At 43.6% G+C, this 15,541-nt stretch overlaps 1 gene segment (V, D, J or C); it reads right to left on the reverse strand.

Moving 5' to 3' along the window:
* Positions 1–6,830: 6,830 nt before the first annotated feature.
* LOC129500922 (immunoglobulin lambda variable 1-40-like) lies at positions 6,831–7,372 on the reverse strand. The segment is given in 2 exon segments: positions 6,831–7,198; positions 7,291–7,372. Coding segments are annotated over 2 exon segments (426 nt in total).
* Between the last annotated feature and the right edge of the window lie 8,169 nt (positions 7,373–15,541).

Genomic DNA, 15,541 nt, shown 5'->3' on the forward strand with positions numbered 1-15,541 from the left:
AAAACATGACCAGCATGCACCCAGAACCAAGTGGAATACTGTGCAGGTTCATTCTGTGAGATTATATTCTCTCCTCATTCCCATTCTGCCACCCTTTTATCTTGTTTATGTTTTGGTGGTCAATATTGTGGCTTTCTAAAAGTATTTCTGATTTATATAAATTTGGGACTGAGCATCTTCTAACATACAGAACTGAAAACTCAGAACCAAGGGGATCACACTGTAGGACCCTTCGGGTAGACTACATTCCTTCTCCACTATGACTTCTTCACTATCTCCCAGTCTCCCCCTGTTTTATCTTTTTCTTCTGTTTTTTTTTTTCTGTTTTTTTTTTCTCTCTCTTTTCTCTTTACTTTTTTTATCTTCATTTTTTCCTTCTTATTTGGGATTTTTGGCATTTTATTTTTTTACTACTTTGTTTTAAATTTTGTTTTTCACTTTAGTGGTCCTTTTGTTTTATTTTGTTCTGATCTTTGTTTTCCTTTTCTGGTCTCTTACCTTATCAGAATCATCTAGGATGAAATTTACTTAGGTTGTGGTTGATATTCTTGACTTAGCCAACTCATGCAGCCATTCTGCACTGTACAAAATGACTAGAAGGAAGAATCACCACAAAAGAAAGACTCAAAAACAGTACTCTCTGCCACAGAGTTCCAGAATTTGGATTACAATTTGATGTCAGAAAGCCAATTCAGAAGCACAAATATAAACCTACTGGTGACTCTGGAAAAAAATCATAAAGGATTCCAGAGACTTCATGACTGCAGAATTTAGATCTAATCAGGCCGAAATTAAAAATCAATTAAATGGGATAAAATTGAAACTGGATGTCCTAATGATGAAGGTTAATGAGGTAGAAGAATGAGTGAGTGATATAGAAGACAATTTTATGGTAAGGAAGGAAGCTGAGGGAAAAAAGAGAAACACAATTAAAAGACCATGAGGAAAAGTTAAGGGAAACAAATGATAGACTTAGGAGGAAGTATCCACGAATACTTGGGATTACAGAAAATGCCAAAAGGGATGGAGGGCCACTAAGTATATTTGAATAAATCATGGATGAGAAATTCCCTAATTTGGAGAGGGAAACAGGTATTAAAATCCAGTAGATAGAGGGATTCCTCCCCAAATCAATAAAACCTGTTCAATACCTTTACATTTAATAGTGAAACTTGAAAATTCCAAAGATAAACAGAAAATATTTAAAGCAATTAGAGACAAGCGATTCTTAACTTATATGGGGAGAAATATCATATTAACAGAAGAACTCTCCACAGAGACCAAGCAGGCCAGAAAGAGCTAGTGTGATATATTCAAGGTACTAAATGAGAAGAACATGCAGCCAAAAATAATTTATCCAGCAAGGTTGTCATTCAGAATAGAAGGAGAGATAAAGAGCTTCCAAGATAGGCAGAAACTGAAAGAATATGTGACCACCAAGCCAGCTCTGCAAGAAATACTAAGAGAGACCCGTAAAAGAAAGGGAGTCCAAAGAAATAATCCACAAAAACAGGACCTGAATAGGTATTAAAATGACACTAAATTCATATCTTTCAATAGTTAATTCTGAACATGAATAGGCTAAATGATCCCATGAAAAGATGCAGGGTATCAGACTGGATAAAAAAAGCATGACCCTTCTCTTTGCTGTCTATAAGAGACTAATTTTACACCCAAGGACACCTCCAGCCTGAAAATAAAAGGTTGGAAAACCATTCACCATTCAAATGGTCTTCAAAAGAAAGCTAGGGAAGCAATCCTCATATCAGATAAATTAAAGTTTATCCCAAAGACTGTAGTAAGAGATGACTATACCATACTTAAAGGGTCTATGAAAAAAGAGACCTTAGAATCATGAATATTTATGCCCCTATTGTGGAAGCTACCAAGTATATCAATCAATTAATAATCCAAGTAAAGATATACTTAGATAATAATATGCTAATAGAATGAGGCCTTGATAGGGCACTTTCTGTAAAATACAGATCTTCTAGGCACATCACCAAAGAAACAAGGGCCTTAAATTATACACTGGACCAGATGGATTTCACAGATGTACACTGAACTTTGCATCCAAATGCAACTGAATATACATTCTCCTCAAATGCACATGGACTTTCTCCAGAATAGACCACATACTGGGTCACATTAGGTCTCAACGGAGACCAAATAATAGGGATTGCCTTCTGCATATTTTCAGACCACAATGCTTTGAAACCAGAACTCAATCACAAGAAGAAATTTGGAAGAAACTGAAACTCCTGGAGGTTAAAGAGCATCCTACTAAAAGATGAATGGGTCAATCAGAAAATTAGAGAAGAATGAAAAAGATTCATTGAAACTAATGAAAATGAAGATACAAGTGTTCAAAATCTTTGGGATAGAGCAAAATCAGTCTTGAGGGAGAAATACATCACAATACAAGCATCCGTCAAAAAATTGGAAAAAAAAACAAACTCAAATACACATGCGAACATCACACAAAAGGCACTGGAGATAGAACAGCAAATAAGACCCATACCATGCAGAAAAAGAGAGATAATAAAGATTCGATCAGAACGTGGTGAAATAGAGACCAGAAGAACTATAGAGCAGGTCAAAAAATCAGGAGTTGGTTCTTTGAAAGAATTAATAAGATAGATAAAGTAATAGGCAGCCTATTAAAAGGGCAAGAGAAAAGAATCAAGCAAATTAAAATTATAAATGAAAGAGGAGAGATCACAACCAATAACAAGGAAATATAAATGATTTTAAAAATGTATTATGTACAGCTATACACCCAAAATTATGCAATCTAGAAGAAATGGATGCATTTCTGGAAAACCAAAAAATACCAAAACTGAAACTAGAAGAAACAGAAAACCTGAGCAGGCCAATAACCGGGGAGGAAATTGAAGCAGTCATCAAAAACCTCCCAAGACACAAAAGTCGAGGGCCAGATGATTTCCCTGGGGAATTCTATCAAACATTTAAAGAAGAAATAATACCTATTATACTAAAGTTGTTCTGAAGGATAGAAAGGGAAGGAATACTTCCAAACTCATTTTATGAGGCCAGCATCACCGTATTTTCAAAACCAGACCCTACCAAAAGGGTGACCCTACCAAAAAGGAGAATTATAGACCAATATCCCTGATGAACATGAATGCATAAATTCTCAACAAGATACTAGCCAATAGGCTCCAACATACATTAAGAATATTATTCAAAATGATCAAGTAGGACTTATACCTGGGTTTCAAGGTTGGTTCAACACTCAATCTTGTCTAAATGTGAGACAAGATTCCATCAAAATCCTAGAGGAGAACATAGGCAACACCCTTTTTGAACTTGGCCACAGTAACTTCTTGCAAGATACATCCACGAAAGCAAAAGAAACAAAAGCAAAAATGAACTATTGGGACTTCATCAAGATAAGAAGCTTTTGCACAGCAAAGGATACAGTCAACAAAACTAAAAGACAACCTACAGAATGGGAGAAGATATTTGCAAATAACATATCAGATAAAGGGCTAGTTTCCAAAATCTATAAAGAACTTCTTAAACTCAACAGCAAAGAAACAAACAATCCAATCATGAAATGGGCAAAAGACATGAAGAGAAATCTCACAGAGGAAGACAGTCATGGCCAACAAGCACATGAGGAAATGCCCCGCATCACTTGCCATCAGGGAAATACAAATCAAAACCACAATGAGATACCACCTCACACCAGTGAGAATGGGGAACATTAACAAGGCAGGAAACCAGAAATGTTGGAGAGGATGCGGAGAAAAGGGAACCCTCTTACACTGTTGGTGGGAATGTGAACTGGTGCAGCCACTCTGGAAAACTGTGTGGAGGTTCCTCAAAGAGTTAAAAATAGACCTGCCCTATGACCCAGCAATTGCATTGCTGGTGATTTACCCCAAAGATTCAGATGCAATGAAATGCCGGGACCCCTGCACCCCGATGTTTCTAGCAGCAATGTCCACAATAGCCAAACTGTGGAAGGAGCCTCGGTGCCCATCGAAAGATGAATGGATAAAGAAGATGTGGTTTATGTATACAATGGAATATTACTCAGCCATTAGAAACGACAAATACCCACCATTTGCTTCAACGTGGATGGAACTGGAGGGTATTATGCTGAGTGAAGTAAGTCAATCGGAGAAGGACAAACAGTGTATGTTCTCATTCATTTGGGGAATATGAATAATAGTGAAAGGGAATATAAGGGAAAGGAGAAGAAATGTTTGGGAAATATCAGAAAGGGAGACAGAACATAAAGACTCCTAACTCTGGGAAACGAACTAGGGGTGGTGGAAGGGGATGTGGGCGGGGGGTGGGGGTGAGTGGGTGACGGGCACTGAGGGGGACACTTGACGGGATGAGCACTGGGTGTTATTCTGTATGTTGGTAAATTGAACAATAAAAATTAATTTATTAAAAAAACACTCATAATACAATCAAGGAGATAGATCATATCAACAAGAGAAATAACAAAACCATATGATCCTCTCAATAGATGCAGAGAAAGCATTTGACAAAATGCATCCATTCCTGATCCAAACTCTTCAGAGTGTAGGGATAGAGGGTACATTCCTCAGCATCTTAAAAGCCATCTATGAATGAAAATAGCAAATATCATTCTCAATGGGGAAAAAATGAGAGCCTTTCCCCTAATATCAGGAACACTACAGGGATGTCCACTCTCACCACTGCTATTGAACATAGTACTAACAATCATAGCCTCAGCAATCAGGCAAAAAAAAAAAAAAAGAAATAGAAGACATTCAGATTGGCAAAGAAGAAGTCAAACTCTCCCTCTTCCCAGATGACATGATTGTCCATAGAAAACCCAAAAAACTCCACCCCAAGATTGCTAGAACTCATACAGGAATTTGGCATTGTGGCAAGATACAAAACCAATGCCCCCAAAATCAGTGGCAATTCTCTACAGTAACAATGAGAGTGAAGAAAGGAAATTAAGGAGTCAATCCCATTTACTATTGCACCCAAAAGCATAAGGGTGCAACTAGGGGGTGGTGGAAGGGGAAGAGGGCGGGGTGGGGGTGAATGGGTGAGGGGCGCTGAGGGGGGCACTTGACGTGATGAGCACTGGGTGTTATTCTGTATGTTGGCAAATTGAACACCAATAAAAAATAAATTTACTATTAAAAAAAAAGTGACCCTTCCATCACTGGTAACTCCCTGTGGACTGTCTCCATGGTAAGAGCCTGCTGGTCAACACCAGATCCATTTGAAATGTCTAAAAAGTATAGAAAAATCAAATATTTGTGTTATTTTTCTGTGATGTCTCTCAACCCAACTCCTTCTCTGTCAGCAGAGCTTCTGTCCTCACTCCTGGTGGGGAGGCCACAGGCTCGCTCTGTCTCTACGATGACCTCTGTGTATGGCCCCAGGTGTGTGGTATAATTTATAGGTTTATAAGTAATCCACCTTTGTTTTCAAAGTATCTGGTGTTGTAGCTGAAGGACCTAGGGCAATCGTCTCCAGAATCATAAGGGCGGGTCCGATCTCCACACTGGCTATGGAGAGGTTGAGACCCTCACAACAGAGGACTTTCTGTTCTTGAAGGGGAAACGATGTCTCCCATCATCTGTGACTGTGGACGTCATGGTTCAATTCCAGGCCTGGCCCCGACACATCACAGGGACTGAGCCCTCAGCCCAGGGGACACACTCTGTCATCCTAAGGGGCTCACGTGCAGTTTCTTTGCTCCATTTTCAAACTTCCTGTTCAATCTCCCTCAGGTCCACACCTTCCTGTCCTCTCCCTTTGGGGACAAGGGGTCACACCTCCTTGGGAAAGTGGATAGGATGATATTCCCCTGTGAGCTCTGTCATGGACCCCAGACTCCTAGATGACATTCTCTGCTTACACGAAGGTGCTATGGTCTGGAGTACAGTTTTACTGAGATGTGACCACAAAGCAGTGTGGTGTGGCCACTGTCACAGTACCCTATAGGAGAGTGACATCACCAGGAATACAGTTGCCTCACACGCTCACCCTCCTCCTTCCTCCACCTGCTGTCAATTCCTGGCCTCCTTACACCTCTAGATTCCCGCCTTTTCCAAAATACAATGAAATTCCCATGATGTGGAATTTAGCCATTTATGTTATTCATCCTGAAGAAATGTGCAGTTAATATTCATGCATGCTTTTGAACTTAAGAACTTATTTCTTTAAATGTTGACTAATATCACCCGCTACGACTATACATCAGGTTGGAGTAAAACTTCGTTACTTCAAATCTGGTCATTTTATAAAAATCTGGTATAAACAAAGTGTGCAGATTTTTTATTTTTTGAATTGTATTGATTATGAATAAAGTTTCCATAAAGTTTCACGTGGGGATTTTCTTGAGAAAGCTTTATTTTTTACCTTTTATATTTCTGAGTGTGCATTGATTTATGTGTTTCATTCAAACATCAAATAAGAAGAACTCATCATCTGGTTGAAGCTAAGGCAATAATGATCCCAGCTGCAAAAAGAGCTGACATGTGCATCAGCAGAACAGGGATGGGGCCGAAGGACCATGATAGCTTCGCGACCTAAGAGTATTTCATTTACTGAGAAAACAGCAGATGACAAGTGAATGTACAGTAGCCTAAAAGAACCTGTCCCTGAACACGAGGACAAAACTTTCTCTTTCCTTTGACACCCTCTGTGTATAATGGGCTACTCTGAGTGACTCTGAGGTCAGAGATGATGAAGCAAGTGCTATTCCCAGGAGGTTCCCAAGATGCACCTGGGCTCAGGGCATCAACTGAAGAATGAGCAGAATCCCAGCGGGAGCCTAAGCAGGCAGCTGCTGGGGCGCTCGCTCACATTGCAGATGGGTAAATGGGTTTTTGTCTCACTTCCTCACAGGCATGGAGCACTGTGCCAGCACTGAGACTACTCTCCCACGTAGAGCAGTAATAATCAGCCTCGTCCTCAGCCTGGAGCCCAGAGATGGTCAGGGTGGCTGTGCTGCCTGATTTGGAGCCAGAGAATCGATCAGGGACGCCTGAGGGTCGGTTACTACTACTATAGATGACGGTTCTGGGACCTGTTCCAGGGAGCTGTTGGTACCAGCTCACATAATATCCACCGATGTTGGAGCTGCTTCCAGTGCAGGAGATGGTGACCCTCTCGCCCAGGGACCCAGACACTGAGGCCGGCTGAGTCAGCACAGACTGGGCCCAGGAACCTGCAAGAAAGACAGAAATAGACAGGGTGATGCTGGAGTCTGGATCCCACATGTCTTCCCAGGACCCCTCCCCCTGTCCCACATCCAGTCACCTGTGCAGTGAGCGAGGAGGGTCAGGAGGAGAGGGGACCAGCCCATGGTGGAGGTCATCACGGATCCTGTCTTCAGTGGCCCCTCAGCTGAGCAGAGCCTCCCCTCATCTCTCCCTTCCCCTCTTCATCCTCTGAGAGAGGGAGGGGCCCTCCCATGCAAATGAGACCCCAGCTCTCTGACCCCTCCCTGGTCCTGGGTCAGGTCCCTTTGCCTGAGAATGTCTGGGGGTCAGTAGGGGAGGGGCTGTTTCGGGCTAGGGTGTGGTTTGGGAGGTCCCCACTGTGAGCCCTGAGCAGAGGCCACAGTCAGTGCCAGGTGGTGTTCCCAGCTCTGATCCAGCCTGACCCCTCATAAATATGCCTCAATCGCCTTCTGGCATCCTGACACCACCTCACCCTGCATGACATGGGGATCAGTTGCCCATAGGACACAGGTCCTGTCTCCAGAGCTCTGTCCACTCTCCTCCTATGATCTGGACAAGTCTCCCCGCATGTGGTCTCCCATGACTGTGGCATAGATTTTAGGCTACACTCTCATTTCTCGGTGTGAGGGACTCCTGGGTGGCTCAGTGGTTAAGTGTCTCTCTTTGGCTCAGGGCATGATCCTGGAGTCCTGGGATCAAGGCCCCCATCCGGCTCTGTGCACGGAGCCTGCTTCTCCCTCTGCCTATGTCTCTCTCTCTCTTTCTCTGTCTCTCTCTGTCTCTCTGTCTCTCTCTCTCTCTTTCTTTCTCTCTGCCACGGATCCCTTAGATTTTGATGGGCCACTGAGGACTGAGGTGGTGTCGCTACACCAATTTGTCTGACATCACTGTCACATCCAGAGGAGTGAAGGGTTCCCATGTACAAGTGGCCTCTTCTGCGCAGGATGCTGAAACCTTCCTCCGATATGATGACCCTGATTGCAGCCCTCTCCTTCTCTGAGTTTCCTGAAATACTGAAGACCCAGGGAGTGGATTCTCCAGGTTGTGTGTGGAAGCCCTCATGCTCTTTCCTGGAAAGGTTACACACTGAACATCGTTGCCATCTTTCACTGTTTTCACCTGTTTTAAACTTTAGTTCTCCCCACCCTGTGGGAAGTGACTCCCTCCTAGGATCTGTCCTCCCCCACATGGACACAGGTCCCCAGGAGCCTTGCCACATTTGGTTGTGTGTGTGCCACTGACCTCAGAGCACAAGGGGCAGACGTGCTAGGGTGTTTTAGCAGGAAGATGTGACAGCTGGAGAATTTCTGCCAAGAATCCAGAGGAAGAGATTGCGTATTGGTCATCCCCTAGATCAAATGTGCACATAAATTGGATGAATGTTCTTTTAAAGAAAATCTATTCAATGTGCATTGGCTAAGACTCAATGATGATGTCACTGTGAAGACGCAGTTGGAATTACGAGTATATTGTTCACAGATCTGTGCAGACTGCATGGAGAATAATGATAGAAGCGGCATTTAAAACCTCAGTGCAGGGCAGCCCCAGTGGTGTAGCGGTTTAGTGCTGCCTGCAGGGCAGGGCGTGATCCTGGAGACCAAGACCAAGCATTGAGACCCACGTCGGGCTCCCTGCATGGAGCCTGCTTCTCTCTCTGCCTGTGTCTCTGCGTCTCTCTCTCTCTCTGTTTCTGTCTCTGTCTCTGTGAATAAATAAATAAAATCTTTTAAAAAATAAAATACCCACCATTTGCTTCAACGTGGATGGAACTGGAGGGTATTATGCTGAGTGAAGTAAGTCAATCAGAGAAGGACAAACATCATAAGTTCTCATTCATTTGGGGAATATAAATAATAGTGAAAGGGAATATAAGGGAAGGGAGAAGAAATGTGTGGGAAATATCAGAAAGGGAGACATAACATAAAGACTCCTAACTCTGGGAAACGAACTAGGGGTGATGGAAGGGGAGGAGGGCGGGGGGTGGGGGTGAATGGGTGACAGGCACTGAGGGGGGCACTTGACGGGGTGAGCACTGGGTGTTATTCTGTATGTTGGTAAATTGAACACCAATAAAATATAAATTTATTATTTAAAAAGGAATTAATAAAGAATTAATAAATCTAATTTGGCAGTTTAACAGAAGAAAATCAAACTTCATAGCCTACATAGTGGGTATCCACACAGACGTGGAGAATTCCAAAGACAGTCAGGCACCATGACACATATGTGAGTGAAGGAGAGGGGCATCAGTCTGATGACCAAAGAGGAGAAAGTGCATTAGAGGGAAGGGGAGAGGATTTGTTTGGAAAAGAGAGGTTGTCGTGCTATAGAGACACATGTCTTAGGTAAAGAGGGATCCTGGTCATAGCTCTCTTCCTGGTACAAGCTGGCAGTTTTGGAGGATTAAAAAGCTTTTCCTAAATCTGCTGAGTTTCATTTGTTTAAAGTGAAACTAACGTTCATGCCAATGGGGTCCAATCTGGGGCAGCCTATGATTAGCCAGTTCCCTCCCTTCTCTGAAATTTCCCCAAAGATACATGTGTTAAAACTTGTGCTAGCAGATTGTTCAGTTTTGTTGACCCTCTCCTGACAATGGCAAGTTTATTTAAACCCATTTCAGGAGGGGTTGATGGAGGTGCATTCTCAAAGTCAGGCTTGTGGTTCAAGAAATCAGGTATTAAACAAGAGGCAGTTGTATGGGGGAAAAAAGGATGGTAAATGATCGAATGAAATTGTAGGTAGTTTCTGAGTTCTGAGGGTAACCAGTGGAGAAGATTTCTTGATGTCAAGCTCATGTCGTCTTCAGGTAGAGTGACAGAAGGCTGTGACCATCTAACAGACTTTCCTGGTTTGTACTTCAAATGTGTCTGGTGATCTCTGTCCCAGAGAGCCACTGGCATGAAGACCACCTCTGCATGAGCGACTGTGGTGACTTCTCTGAAGGTTGTATCATTGGATTTGCAGTTAGCTTTCAGGACCTCAGGGCAGTTTGAATGCACTTCCAAAGGTGGGAGAAAAGTCAACATGCTAGTTTTCAGACTTGTAGCCATAGATTTTAGGAAGCTAGAGAAAATCAGGATCAAGTTCAGGTTATAATGAACAGTAATCGCATCAAGTATTTACTCAGATGTGTCATTGAAATATACGTTTTCTCAACAAACACCCTCATTTCTACTAAATATAGTTGCAGCAAGTATGGCACTTGAACATATAGGCTCTTGTTAAAATGTAATTTGCTGCAACTTTTGTGAAAAACCTCTGGATGAAATGTTTAACAGCTCCTCCAGTATAGAAGTGAAGCCAAAACTTGTGCCAAACTTGTCATCAGACTTAGCCTGAAACACGTATACACTTGGGTGCATTTTCTGTTCTTGAGGTACCCAAATATCCCAAGAATCCTGCACCTGCCAGGACATGACCTCCTGACTAGCCTGATAAAGCTGTTGGAAACTCTGTAAGAAGGTTGTAGGATGATATTTCCAAGAGGTTATACTGGATCCATGAAGTCAATGCTACTTCCCTAAATCTGACAGGTCATATTTGATTATGTGTGCATCGATGTATACAGATGCATATGTCTCATTCAAATATGACATTCTACCCCTTGTTCATTTCCTAGAGTTAGGAGTCTCTCATATTTTGTCACCCTCTCTAATTTATTCCACACATTTTCTCTCCTTTTCCCCTAAGGGGCGGTGGAAGGGTGATGGGGTGACTGGGTGATGGGCATGTGGGGGGGAACTTGATGGGATGAGCACTGGGTGGTATAGTATATATTGGCAATTCGAACTCCAATAATATATATATATATATGTATATATATATATATATGAAAATTTATACATATAAACCAGTATGACATTGTAGTAAACATCTTGGTAATATAACCAATGTTTCCAGTTATATCTTCTTATAAAAAACAGAATCTTAAAACCTTGTGCTAATAAATATATTGTCATAAAAGTATAAGAGTGCTCAATGACAGATATTGAGTTTTGCAGGGATCAGGTATGGAGAAAAGTTAAATAGTTTCTTTCCTTTTTTTAAAAGATTTTGTTTATTTATTCATGAGACACACACACAGAGACAGAGAGAGAGACAGAGAGAGAGACAGAGAGAGGCAGAGACACAGGGAGAGGGAGAAGCAGGCTCCATGCAGGGACCCGACTTGGGACTCCATCCTGGGTTCCAGGATCATGTCCCAGGCTGCAGGCAGTGGTACACAGCTGAGCTACCTGGGGCTGCCCAAATAGTTTCTTTTGTTCAGGAGTGAAGCAGAGGTCACTGTCCCACAGGGGGAAGGCGCTGAGGTCCTGCTCCAGAGCCAGTGTAAACCAGAAAGGGTTATGGTCCTCATCTGGGGTAAGGAGTGCAGGGCCTGGCTTCCTTTGAATCAGCCCTGGGGGGTTCAGCACTTATTTGTGTTCTCTGATGTGGTCAGGATCTCTCCTGGCCTGGTAGAGACTGTCAGGTCCCCATTCTCTTTGTCCTGTTAAAATCCTCAAGTACTGATTGGGTTTTGTGTTGTTTGTTTGTTTTGTATTTCTTTTTAAATCTTAGGTAGATCTGCAAGATGTGTGCTGGGAACACAGAGACACTAGGACAGCGATCCCAGAATATAGCTGGGGACTAAAATGACTTCTCTTGTGTCAGGAAAGCTATACCTCACTGTTTTTTGTTGTTGTTTGTTGTTTGTGTTTGTTTCGGTTTGTTTTTGTTTTTGTTTTTTATGTCCTGGGCACCTGAAGCTTTATCTGCTCACACTTCGTCCCACTGATGGGACTCCTGGGGACCGTAGACCCTCATGAACAGAGTGCATCGGCATGGTCCTTCCAAGATGAGCAGCACAGCCAAGACAGCTCTCCCCAGGGACAGCCTGCATCACCCTAAGCCAGCAGGGGACAGGGTTTCTGTCTGCATCTTCCAACTTTGCGAGGGGCTCCTGGGCCCTGAGTCCTCCACACCCAGTTTCCAATCCTTGTGCTCACCAGTGGCTCCAGACCTTCCCAGTAGGAAATGATTCCTCTGACCTCGGTAGCCTTGAGGATGCCTGAGACAGGTTCTAGGTGTGGCTCAGGGCTCCCTTCAAGGTGAGGGAGGCTGGTTGATTACTGTGACTCCCCAGTTAATTCAAGATGAACTATATTTCATGCCCTCTGGGAGAGAACAGTGATGTGACAGGATGTACCACAGGGGACACAGTGATCTCTAGAGCACCCTGGTCAGCCTGCATCATTATGACCTCTCAGAGGTACCAGACAGCCCAGAGGATGCTCCTGCCTGACTCATGTATGATCACTCAGGACCCACAGGGGGCGCTGCTCTATCACCTTCCTGCCTTTGAGGATTCCTGGGGACTTGGGTGATTCTGTCTCCAGTCTATCAATCCCTCCATTCTGCTCTGGCTGCAGATCCCCTCCAGGTCTGCCCCACAGGGAAGTCAATAGGACGCTGGTGTCTGGGAAAGGCCTGGGGCAATGTGTCCAGGTGGACACTCTCAGGGACCCTTGCTCGGACTATGACTTCCAATTGTGCTCTGGATGAAATATGCAGTGAGTGCCTGAATCCTTTATCTGCCATCATTTCAGTTGTTATTTCTTACTGGATTTTCTCATTTATATCACTACTTTATAGTTATCTATGGAGAAAGATATTGTTAGTTTTTTCAGCTTTCCCAGTTCTTTTTTTTTCTTTTGTATGAATACCATTCGTCATCTCAAAATTTGATAGATGTGAAATTCCTTTTGTCTTCTAAAGTGTCAGAGATGCCTTAGTTTAATAGGAAATTCATGAGTATTGTTCTCTGATATGAGTTCAGGCTCTCAAACATGAAGAGAAAGGGAAAAAAACATGCATGATTTATCAAACCAACAATTTACAGGTAATTCCAAAATGAATGTCAGTCTTTTGGTATCTAACACTGGGGCAAACACGAGGCCTGAGCCTCATCTTCTCCTGTTCTGGAGAATCCTTATGCTCCTGCCAGTCCTCCTTCTCCAGGTTCCTTCCCCAGCCTTCCAGGACCATTTGATCCTCAGCAGAGCAAAAAGGGAAATGGAGTTCAAAATGTCCCATGAGGATCACTTGTTCACAGAGTATTGGATTCATTTCTCATAAAGAGACATTCTGGGTTGGCACCCCCTGGACTATTTGTAGACACTGTCCATCATTAACTAAGAGGAGAGCACCATCCCTATATCTGTCACATGGACTCTGAGATTCCCAGTGTCCTCATGGATGGAGGAGTGGCTGCTAGGATCCTCCAAGGAAATAAGGAGCAATGTCCCTGGGGAGAGAAGAAAATGTTCCAGAGAGGGGTCAGAGTTGAGGTGATTTAGAGGCAGGGCCAGGAGTTGGAGAATGTATCCATCTCCTCATAGAGCTGTCAGGATTCTCAGTGAGGAACTTTGGGGTGGAGGTCAACAGGGTCATAGGTAGGTGATCTAGTCAAAGATGTCTTCCTGACAATCAGGGTCCCAGGCCACCCTGCAGACGTTTGTGTATGTGATGTCCCAGCATCTGTCCCTTTCAAGATCCCCCATGTGATTTGCAGGTGACCATGGGGGAGGGATAGACAGGAAGCTAATTTGCATAAAGCACTTGCTTATTATCATAGGTCTAGAGTCAAGAAAAGGTCCAGGGACACCCTATTCCAGCCGAAGAGCTTGTGGAGTCCACATCCATTGAGGCTCCCCACCATGGCCTGGACGGTGCTTTTTCTTGGGATACTTGCTCATGGCTTAGGTCAGGGAAATGGACTCTGCATCCGCTGGGGGAACATAAAAGCAGGGACTCACGTGACGCTTGTCTCCCATAACTATACCTTCCTTCCTCTTGGTTTTAGGAGCAGATTCTCAGATTGTGATGACCCAGGAGCCATCACTGTCAGTGTCTCCAGGAGGGAGAGTCACATTCACTTGTGGCCTCAGCTCTGGGTCAGTCACAAGTAACTACCCCAACTCGTTCCAACAGACCCCAGGGTGGGCTCCTGGCACGATTATCTACAGCAGAAACACCCGCCCCTCTGGGATCCCTGATCGCTTCTCTGGATCCATCTCTGGGAACAAAGCCGACCTCACCATCTAGGAGCCCACCCTGAGGATGAGGCTGACTATTACTGTTTTACACGACATGGTAGTGGGAGCAGCTACACTTACCCACAGCATCTAGATAAGGAGGAAGTGAGACAAAAAACCCTGGGTCCTTTTATCTGGTCCTTATCTGAAAGAGAGAGATGGGATGAGATAGGAGGAGCTGAGGGACAGGGATAAGCAGACTGCTTGGTGAATAGGCAGCCCAGTGCAAGGCTGGCTATCAGGACCCCAGCACCACAGCCTAAGCTGAAGGCAGATCATTAACCACTCGAGCCCCCGAGGCATCACAATTATTCAAAATAATTTATTTAAACTCAATTTGTCAACATATATCACCAGTACACATCCCTTCAATGCCCTCTTTAGTGCCCATCACCCAGTCAGCCCTTCCCCCACCTACCTCCCTTTCTGCAACCCTGTTTGTTTCTCAGAGTCAGGAGTCTCTTATGGTTTGTCTTCCTCTCAAACTTTCCCCCACTCAGTTTTCCTCTTTTCCTTTATAGAAATGTTCACTATTTCTTTTTTTAATAAGATTTTATTTATTTATTCATGAGAGACACACAGACAGAGAGACGCAGAGACCCAGGCAGAGGGAGAAGCAGGCTCCAGGCAGGGAGCCCAACATGGGACTCAATCCTGGGACCCCAGGATCATGCCCTGGGCTGAAGGCAGTGCTAAACCACTGAGCTACCTGGGCTACCCATCGTTCACTATTTCTTATATTCCACATATGAGTGAAACCATTTGATGATTGTCCTTCTACGATTGACTCTTTTAACTCAGCCAATACCTTCCATTTCTATTCATGTAGACATAAATTGTAAGTAATTCATCCTTTCGGATGGCTGAGTAATTTTGCATTGTATATATCCTCTTTATCCATTCATCTGTCAAAGGATATGGTGGTTCCTTCCACAGTCTTTTTTTTTAAAAAAATATTTATTTATTTATTCATGAGAGACACAGAGAGAAAAAGAGGCAGAGACACAAGCAGAGGGAGAAGCAGGCTCCATGCAGGGAGACCAACGTGGGACTGGATCCAGGGTCTCCAGGATCATGCTCTGGGCTGAAGGTGGCGCTAAACCGCTGAGCCACCCAGGCTGTCCAGAGAGAGGGATATTAATCAAAAAAAGGAAAGAAGCTCTCAAGTCGAAAAATATACATACGTTTCAAATGCACATTTTTTATGGAAGAAGAACATATCAAGGCTACATCCACATCATTGAAATTTCT

The sequence above is a fragment of the Nyctereutes procyonoides genome, unplaced genomic scaffold (assembly GCF_905146905.1).
Source record: "Nyctereutes procyonoides isolate TBG_1078 unplaced genomic scaffold, NYPRO_anot_genome, whole genome shotgun sequence".
NCBI classification, from domain to species: Eukaryota; Metazoa; Chordata; class Mammalia; order Carnivora; family Canidae; genus Nyctereutes; species Nyctereutes procyonoides.